Source organism: Halyomorpha halys, unplaced genomic scaffold (genome assembly GCF_000696795.3).
Source record: "Halyomorpha halys isolate HHAL.00 unplaced genomic scaffold, Hhal_1.1 Scaffold1055.1, whole genome shotgun sequence".
In the NCBI taxonomy this organism is placed as follows: domain Eukaryota; kingdom Metazoa; phylum Arthropoda; class Insecta; order Hemiptera; family Pentatomidae; genus Halyomorpha; species Halyomorpha halys.
Window position 1 is genome coordinate 97,963 of NW_027113385.1, and position 10,772 is coordinate 108,734.

A 10,772-nucleotide genomic window follows, 5' to 3' on the forward strand; every position below is an offset into this window, starting at 1 on the left:
TAATAATAATAATAATAATAATAATAATAATAACAATAATCTTTATTTATTCTGGGATTGATCCCTTTAGAATAATATACAGGCGTCAAAATTGGCCTTAGACCCCTTAGAGTAAAATACAAAATAAAAATGAAATTATAAAACGTCGTAAAATATTATAAAACAATGAATTTGAAAAGGTAAAACTGAAGAACAATAATTAACAGAATGTATAAAATAAGAAAAAAACAAATAAAATAAAACTATATGTCATATCATAAAACAAAAGATGACTGATAATAAATAAAATGATAAAAAGTCAAATATAATTAAACTAAAAATAAGAAATGAAAAGGTACAATTTCTGCTAATAAACATATTTACAAGTATAAACGAAAATCTGAAACATTACAGACAGAAAATTTATAAACCTTTTTTGAATTTTTCAATTGTTATTCTTCCGGAATCAGGTGGTCTGAAGGTGGTCGAAGACACGGGATTTGAAAATTGGAAGGGTATTAGAACTAAGAATAAAGGAGGGAATAGAATTCAATAGGGAAGAAGAAAGGATGAGATCTATCATAGGTTCGATAAGAAGTTAGTTACATATAAGTCTGAAGGCCGTGAGCGGGTATTGCGGGAATGCACTGAGGATTTAAATAAAAGGATATCAGAGATGTACGATGGACGGCGGGATTTGATAACTTGGTAAAGGAAGGAAGCAAGAAAATATTTACGCCCTATTTAACCGTTTTAATTTTGCTTCAAGATCACCAGTGACACCCCCGTAAACCACACAGCAATAATCAAAGTGGAGGAATATTAAGGAAGTAACCAGGAGCCTAGGGGTTTCAAAAGGAAGAAAGTCACGAAGTTAATTTAAACGCTTTAGGGTGGAGAAGGTACGACGGGAAATATTGGAGACGTTTTTTTCCAGGAGTTTGATCTATAGTAACACCAAGGTTTTTTACGTATGGATGGAATTGTATTGGATTGTTGTTTATGAATAAGGTTGGAATATGAGGAATAGTTTTCAGGAGGTGATTGGATCTTATTACGATTGCCTTAGTCTTCTCTGCATTCAACTTAAACTTGTTTTCTTGTGCCCCGTGACTAATTCTATTCAATTCATTTTAAAGCTTCTCCGTGGCAACTAATAGGTCAGAAGGTCGGAAGGAAAGATAATTTTGGATATAATCTGCGTACAAATGGTTTTGAGAATGTTGGATAGAGAGTGGAAGATCATTGATGTAGATAGCGAAGAGGGTGGTTCGCCAACACCACCTCCAATACGATTAGATCTGTCATGGCGAAAGGAAGAGTAATTAGGAATAGAAACTTAAGAGGAAGGAATAAGGGGGCTTAAGCCACGTTTAACGTGGCGAGGAAGTACTGTTTGAATTCATCGAAATGTGCAATAAGGAATTGTGCAATAACGTGACAGGAACTGAGGACATTAGTCATAATTTTGGGGTTGTAAACGGAAAACTTGGACCAACGGATGTGCAAGGTGGCGATTTAATCAGAATCGCGCTTGACCACCAGATTTTTACCCAATCATGGGTACACCACCTTATGAGGTTGGGTGAACCTTCTGAACCCACAGGGCTGATTCACGGCTATAGTGAAACAGAAAATAATTATCTGCCACAGAATGATTAGAATCGGGGGGCTTGGAGTTAGTAGCCCACTTAACACAGAGCTACCCTCCCCCGAACTTTTGAAGTATAAAAATGTGTCTCAACTTCTTTAAAATATTTTAATTTATTACTAGGAGGCTGTTAGGAAATTACTTTTCATAACGTAAAGATCTAAATAAGAAAAAAATTTCAATTCTACAACCTATCGAGTAAGTGAGGAGAAAATAAGATGCTTTAGGCATAATTGAGTATACCATGAAATTAAAATTCAGATACCAAAAACAATTACTTGGACTATTCCTTTCCAGTTTGCACCTTTTTTGATTATTTCTGTGAGTGAAGTGCGCCTTCAACCTATGCGTTACTCAACTTTCGATTGACTGGTTGGATATCGTTAGTAAACTGTATTGAAATTAGTTCCAATGCGATGCAAATAAGGCATAAAGTAACAGAAAAGGAATATGTTTATAGAGGTTGGTTGAATAAAAGAGAATATTTAATGTTAAATACTAAATCTATCGTAACTGCAGGGTATGTAGGGTGGGCGAAAACAAATAATTATGGCTAAGATGAGTTAATTAATTTTGATTAGGGGTCTGTGAAATCAGAAGATATGCAGATTGATGACGATAGTGGTGTTGTGAATCACATTTAGAAGAAAGGTGACATAATCATGCTTCTTTATTCTTCTCCACATCCCTCTATCCATCCTCTCCTCGGCTGCCGGAGGGCACTTCGGAAATGTCTCTACACACTCGTGTTTTCCAACAAATTAGAATGAAAAAAGGAATCTGCTAGAGGAAATATAGCTTTTTCTCCTCTTTTGGCCAAAGTTCGCTAGTGAATTTCTCTTGTTATTTCGGCCTCATGAGGCGCTGGTGTTACAATTGGGATCACCCATATGGTAATAGGATGAGTTTCAAGTCTTCCGTTAAAACGGAACAGTCTGTAACAACTTAGTTTGCTTGAGATGGGATTAAATTTTATAAGACGTTATCATTATGTAATCAGATTGAATTAAAATTAATGGCTTTAAGTTACTTCGGGACACTTCATTAAAATATGTAAAACTCTCTTGCTAAATAAATAATATTATTCGGGAAAATAAGATTTTTTTCACTTATTAAAAACAAAAAATTAGTTCTGTTAATTTAGTTCAGAAATATAAACATTTTTTTAATCTCTGGAGATTTTAAACCACTTAATATTAAATACCCCGTTTCCCTGGGAATAAATTTTTTCCAGATCACCAATTGGAGAAAATAATAATTATTTATTTAGAGTACTTGCAGTAATAATAAAAGAAGAGAGTCCTATTTTATTTAAAACGTAACTGAAGTTGAGCTTTATAAATTGTTATATGCTGGGCTTACTTCTCTTAATTTATAAATTATTCATTGTAATGGGTCCAATTCTCTAAGTAGCATCCTTTCTTTTAAAAAAATAATTTTTTATTTTTTAAGTCATAAACTTAAATATGTATATTTTAAATTTAATTTAATAAAATATATATTATTTTAAAAATAATAACAGAAATCTTGTTCAAAAATAATTTCTTTTCTGAACTTCTAGAATCCAGAAAAACGCGCTTCCCTATAATTTATAAACTTTGTAATATTTGCCATATCTAATTATCAATAAATAGTTAGAATATAATTAGAAGATTCGACACATTTTGTACGTATTCTAAATAGTCTTGTATATTTTGTATCGTTATTTAAGTTCTATTTCCGGTTAAAGTTTCCCAGACAGATTTAACGTCAGAAAAGTTAACTGAGATTGGATGAATGCAGGAATTTTCTAGTTCTCATTGTTAACTCATAAATAGCCATTTTCTAGAAATGGGCTACTTCGTTACAAAGTTAAGTGTAATTAATTAATTTCTGCATAAAATGAGAACCATATATTTAAAATTACTAAAGTTGTTCGTAAGATATGCAACTTGTTTTTTTTTGTTTTTTTAATAATTTATTTATTGTTATTTACAACTGTATAAAAATATATACAACAAGTAAATTTGCTGTAGGTGACATAGTGACATGATACAGACATGTGGAGAAACTACCACTGTTAGAACTTCCATAACATTTCTAGAGGAGAAGATCTCGAGGCCATCTTCTTTTTAGACGCCGAGGAGGATTATTAGGTAATGAAGGAGAAGCCAGGTTAAAAACAAGTGAATTTGGGTGGTTGGGGAGTTTATCATGGAAGGATTGGTATCTGTTTCTGGGAAAATCGACAACATTTGAGACATTAAGGTCCTGATGGATGACTTGATTCATGACAAGTTCCCAAAGCTCAACTCCGTATGTCCAGATAGGGCTTATAATAATCATGTAGATCAGTCTTTTATAATGGATTGGCATTTTAGACCGTTTGTCTAGTAAATGTAATAGTCGGAATCGACTACCAGACTCCTGTCATTTCAGTCTTGTATGAGGATTCCATGTAAGTCGTTTGTCCAGAGGTTGTCCTAAGATATGCAGCTTAAAAACAATAACGAAATTTTTTTTAACCTCAATTTCGCAATGTGAAATATATTTTATGCAACAAATAATATATTTGGACATTAGAATGCCCCTAATTTCATTAAATTTTGATTTCGTCACTGTCCATTGGACGGGAGAGGACGAAAATGTCAATTGGCTTCTGTCAGATCAGTTCTAAAATTCCAGTCTCAAAAAAATGATCGGAAGCAATTTAGTTCAAGAGAAGTGCTTCCAAAAGAAAAGAATGTTACCAATGTAAGGCTCTAGTTGCAAGCAGGGTAAGTTGCATGCCCAAGCCTTTCTGATGGACTCAAAAAAGATAATCCGAATTCAGATATTGCATTACATTCAAACTGGCACCTTTTTCACCATCTTTATTTGATGAAGAGTAAATATGATAAACATCCTATATAATAAAAGAATTAAGCTTGAACGACAGCGAAGATGTGCTGGTATGTATTCTACCAAAAGAAAATAGTGTTACCAATGTAAGGCTTCAAACAGGATAAGTTGCATGCGGAATCAGTTCTAATGGACTCAGAAACAAATCCGAACTCAGATATTGGATTACATATGAACTGGCACCTTTCCTACTATTTTTATCTGATGAAGATTAAACATAACATAAACGTTCTACATAATATAACAGAACTAAACTTGAACGACAGCAAAGATGTGCTCCTATAATCTAATACTATGAATAGTTTGAAACAACATCGGAAGTTCTCGTTCTGCGATTGACGGCAGGTTTCTACTACGTACGAAACGTGATTAACATTTTCATTTGAATAACGTTTTTGTTAGAAATAGAAAAAAAATCAATATTTAGCTGTTGAACAGTGTAAACATCAGCCATTGTGATATTAATATTTAACACGTGTTATTAAAAAAAAAAGTTCCTTACAAGTATTCTCATTTTCTTGACAGTACCACACCGAAATAATAGGAACTCTACCACTCTAGTCTTAAAATAATTTCAAATTGTGTACCATTAAAGTAGGTTAAATATATATATAAGAGTGTAAAAGACTTCAGATCGATTAAACTGCTAACCATTATACAATAAATTAAAAGATTTCATGCAATTAGAAGTAGGCAAAAATTTGCTGGCCAACCCGACCCTAACCCCGATTTAGCGACGGTTCTGGAGATTGAAACATTAAAAAAATGGTTAAAATCGGAAAACGGCGAGAACCCGCCACACTTACCCTATGTGGGAGCCTTACTTATCTTACCTTTAAAACATTCACTCATAGCGACCATTATTCGATGCATGACATGTCATATCTCTTGAAGGGGATCATAACACTGAAAATAATAGAAGGTTTCTATCCCAGCCAACCCGCCTACCTAAAATCCCGATTCAGTGACGGTCTTATATCACTTTTAAAGGTTCCCTTAAAACGACAGACTTAAGTTCTTTAAATCGAGGAAGTTGAAGAAAACAGGAAAAAATGACTAATATTGGACAAAGGCGTGAAATAATTTAATTATAGTAGAACTTAAACTTAATTGTGATGGATTCAGTGTTTATTTATTTATTTTTTAACTTCATAACTTTAATTATAGCTGGTAATTGAGATGAAAATCAGTGAATTTGATTTAATACTTATCTAGTCATGAGAGGAGCATTGGAGGAAGCAGAACCTCCTCTAGAGGTTATATAAAATTAAGTTATTAATTAATAAACAATTGATGCCTAAATATTATGCCTACGACAAAAATAATATTTTTATAAATAAAACTAAATTCCACCCTGTTGTGCATAAAATGTGCATTGCTGACTTAAGCTGACTTAAGCTGGCTAGACACGCTCAAGCATGCCTGTAGCTACCTTTAGAGGAAATATCGTGGAGCCTTCCAAGGACAACATAACCTTTGTTTACTATTCATTCTAACAAAAACACATTTCTGGGAAGCCTACATGATGTTTCTTATAAAAGGAGCTACATGCATGCTTGTACGTGCTTAGCAACATTGGAGTAAGTTAGTTCAAATTGTGTGACCTTAAACTAACCTGGAATGTGCTTCAATATTTTATAGTAAATTAACCAATCGATAAATATAAATAAAAATAACTATAATACTCACTGATGAAGGCATTGGCTTGAGAAATAAGAAAAGCAGGCAGGAGCAACCGACACAGAGCCATCGCCGGCACTGAGCAGCTGTTCGATTGTAACCTAGAGCGGTCGATGCCTCACCGCCTGGCACGCACTGGCTATGTTAATCACCTGCCTCTGTATGGACAATAGTAAGTGTGTATCAACACTCCTCTCTTCATATTTATATTACATTATATATAACGAAAATTATTTCAACACACTCACAGAATTTCAATATATTTTTTAAAAATCCAGGGTTGCCGTTGAATAACAATGTGTGCCACACAACGACACACATGGATTAACATAAAAAAATTAATCATTCTGCGCCCAGCTGTTGGTCCCCACGTCATTTTTCGAACCACAAATATTTTTACAGCATAACCTACGTAGTACAGTACTTCATCCATTTATACTTTCTTAAGTCGAGATAGAATACTTAATCCATTTCAACTAGAGAAACTAAGGTAATTTTTCGGAAAATATTTTTCCAAATCTATGCCGAGCAGTTTCAAATAAACTTTATAAGTTTTTATTGGTTATATTTGTGTAGCCCTCTCTCTGAGGTATGTTTAATTTCTTTCTTTTTTTTTTTTAAATACCAAAATGCTCATTTATACAGTGATAGCTTACAGCGATAGTAGTCACTTTAAAATTGCAATCACGACATTGTCTGCGGGAATAGCAAATCGTTTCTAAAATTAGCCAGTTTAAATACAACAACAATAACTTTAATGATCAGCAGACTGAGATAGACTATCGTATAACTAGCGCAAACAGAACCTTCTTCTCTTTGTCAAAAATATTGAATTTGAAATTCTGAAAAATCTCTACAAATTTGGAGCAAAGGGTGTAAAATGCCATGATAAAGCCAGCTCTGACATATCAAGGCTGCAAGACCTGGGCTGTAACAGGTAACCTAGAAAGTAGAATCGATAGAATTGAACAGAAATTCTTCCATATAATCACAGGAGCTATCTGGGATCAGTGCCTTAACACATGGAGGAGAAGAACTAACAGTGAACTTCTTGCAGAGCCTGGTCAGTCAATCAGGATATGATGGCAGATTAAGATGGGCGGGGCATGTACGTCGTAGCAATGCATCAGGGCACCTCTACACAACAATAAATGCTACTGCAATCTGGCAAGAAATCAAGGAGGCCATAATCAACAAAGATGCTAAAGAGTTGTATGTAGGAAACTGGAAAGCAGTAGGCCAAGAATGGGCGTTGATTGGTTTTACGCTCTCAAGCCCCAGCCAACAACAACAAAGTAGCCCAAGAAAGACAGACGTGGAGAAGGCTAGTTTGGACAGCCAAAGATCTATAAGGTCTGTAGAGCCAACCTAAAAAGCGATAAAAACGATAATAATATTTTATAAGATATTAGTTACAAATACTGTCGGGGTATAATAACAAATTATATAAAGTCGAGGTCGAAGGTCTCATTTTCTGATGCCCCCCTTGCTGCGAACACCAGAAGAAGTCGTTGCGACTGCAATGCCGCCCCAGCCTAAGCATCATGCAAGCTAGGACCTGGCCAGCCACTACCATCACACCAGAGTCCAGGACACGCTGGCCAGCCTCGGAGATAGAAAGACGTCCTTTCGAACACCTGAAGCGAAGCACATGGTCTTCACCATTTCGCCTACTAGTCTGCCTGAACGAGAGAAGCTCCAATCAGACTTGAGGGAACTTCCAACATAGTCACTCAGATAAGCAATATTCCGTTATTTATGAGACACCCAATGTTCTGTCTTATATAATATTATTGAAATAAATAAACTAACACAATAACCCCAGTTGCCCCTTCTGGGAATTAACATTTGAAATTAAAAGAAATATAAGTGTGATTAATGAGCAGAATAGGTCTTACATTTTGACCCCTCCTTTGTTCCACACTAATTTAAGACAGTTTAAAAATACAATCGGGGTACCTGAAGTATGGCACGAACAAGTTCCAATGTAAGCAAATACCATAAATTGCTATGTAATTTAGTTATCCCTTCCAAGGACTTCTCTTTGAGGACTACGCATTTTATTTTTTTTTAAAAATTGTATTAAAAAAACCTCTGTGATGAGCAACAAACTTAAAGATTAAACTAATGGTATTAGAGCAACTGGAATATAAATGAATGGAATATGATTAAAATTTTAGTATAAAGAGCTTCTGGTAATGAACACATTTATAGAATTTCATAGAAGGTCAGATGCACATAAAATGCCACAACGTACTTACTAATATCTTGGATCGACTACTGAAGTTAACAATGCAGATAGAAATGAATCAATCTTTAATCTTTGTCTCTTATGCACTAACTGAAAAAATGTAAAGCCACATAACCATTATATGTATAGTAAGTAATTCTATTTTACATAGTAGGAGAGTGTCTAACAATACATCTTACAAAGAAATTTTAAAGATATAAACTCAGAGGTTACAATTAAATCCTTACTTATTGATGGAATTTTAATATTTCAAATACATGGAAAACTCTTATCTTTTACCATTTTGAATTAAACGCTCTACTCATCAACAAGTCTACACTATCTGCTTTAAAAGAGCCACAATAGTGGAGTTGCAAATTTCGTCAAGTAAAAAAAAAAAATTATGAAGAAAAACGGATTAAAATTAACACAGGATATACTAAAATAAAACAAATAACATATAAATTTATAACATCTTCGTGATCTAAAATTACCCTCTTCATGTGTGATATTAGTTCTAGAAAGTTGAGTTCTGTAGTCTGTCATTTATACGTCATTAATTATTACTAAGCTAACTACAAGCTGGCCACAAGATGGTTATATTATAGTATCACACATATCAATTAACTTTGACCTAAATGAAAACTTAAAACACCTTCAGGAAGAGATTTAAAATAAAATTATCGTAAACAATCAGTTGTAAAATATAAAATAACATGTTTAATTAACATATAATAACATGTATTATTAATTTAATTAGTTAAAGTAATAATACATTAATTGCATTGCTTAGACCTTAGTTTGTGAAGTTAAATAATTTAACACTTTATAACGAATATTGTAATAATATTATTGCACCTAGAGCTTCTAGTAACTCTACCAGCATTCAGGAAATTATTATAACACTACAAATATATGTGTATAATATATAAGAATGTATTTTTAGATTTTATAAATCATTTTGATTTTAAAAGAAGACTAATTCTTCCATGAAGGAAGGGCATTACAAGTACTAGCTTAACCACAGTTTATTCTTGTTTAATAGTATTTAAATCTATTAATAGTTTATAGAAAATTGCCAAGGCACATCATAATATATAATAGTCACTCTATTAATCAGAGTTATCAATGCTGAGAGTCACGGTTTGTTGAAAAATATCAGATAAAAGACTACATTTTAAGTCACTAAAAATAATCGTGACTAATGGGTGATTTTCTACTCATTAGTCAAGACTAATAAGAAAATATTATTTTTTAGTCACTTGAAACGATGAAATTTTTAGTCTTTGATTATTTTAGTTTTAGTCGTCTTAAATTTTGAATAAACTTACGTTTTGATGCATTAATGTCTTTAATATACTTTTCAATGTGTTTTATTTATTATTACAAGTTTATAGTAACTAATTGTACAAGATAATTATTTTAATAAGAAATATTCTTCTTCAAAATATTTATCCCGAAATTACTATATTTTATTTAAATCAAAATATTAGTGATAAAAGATAAATAATAATTCTTCACGGCTTCTATTTAATTAAAAGAAAATATTGCATAACATATTTCTAAGAAATGTTTTATTCGAAGAATATATATTTGTATACATTCTAATATGATTGAAATTTTAGTTTAAAATCCATAACTAAAAATATATTCGAATTTTTTAGTTGATTCTCGAATGAAATTTTAGTCATTTGCATTACTAATTTGCAATTCTAAATAATTACTGATTAGAAAGTTCGGCTGAAAATGTTGTTTTAGTGGGGTGAATCGTTAAACTAAATATTGATGTGTTATTGCAGAGCTAAAGCAAGTAATAGTCTAATTTTAACTATTAGTAACTTAGTTACAGTTGTAAATTTGAAAAAAATAATAAAAAATATGCAATCATACTTTTTTTTTTTTGCTTTTTTATATTTATTGTTTTATGAAAAACTATTTATTAAATTTTAACTTTTCAAATTTCGTAATGTTAAAGTATTAACTTCATTTACTCTGTGCCAATTATATTTTAAATTTATTTGTAAATTGCAAATTATATTATACAGCTATATTTCCTATACTATCCCATTTTATTTGACAATACTTATTTTATCTATTACCTAAAATATTCAGACAGAAAAAGGAGGAACTAACGGGAGAATTTAGAAGACTATACTGAATTAAGGGACTTACAACCGGTAAATATAATTCAAGTTATATTATTGAGGCGAATAAGATGGGCGTGTAAGGTTGTGGGGTATGGTGGCAGATCCCTAAAATGTTAATAAACACTGATTCAGCTGGTAAACATTCGAGAGGTAGACTGAAACGTAGATGGGAGGTTTGCGTTAAAACTGATTAAGTAGATTTAGG

The 10,772-nt window shown here is 32.3% G+C and overlaps 1 protein-coding gene across 2 annotated transcripts in view; it reads right to left on the reverse strand.

Moving 5' to 3' along the window:
* Nucleotides 1–6,348, reverse strand: part of LOC106688124 (uncharacterized) — a 79,010-nt gene extending 72,662 nt beyond the window's left edge. For both annotated transcript variants that reach the window (XM_067050925.1, XM_014432439.2), the window contains exon 1: nt 6,200–6,348. In XM_067050925.1, the coding sequence (XP_066907026.1) occupies nt 6,200–6,260 (61 nt within the window). In that variant the 5' untranslated portion in view covers nt 6,261–6,348. The remainder of the gene's footprint in view (nt 1–6,199) is intronic.
* Nucleotides 6,349–10,772: the final 4,424 nt, after the last annotated feature.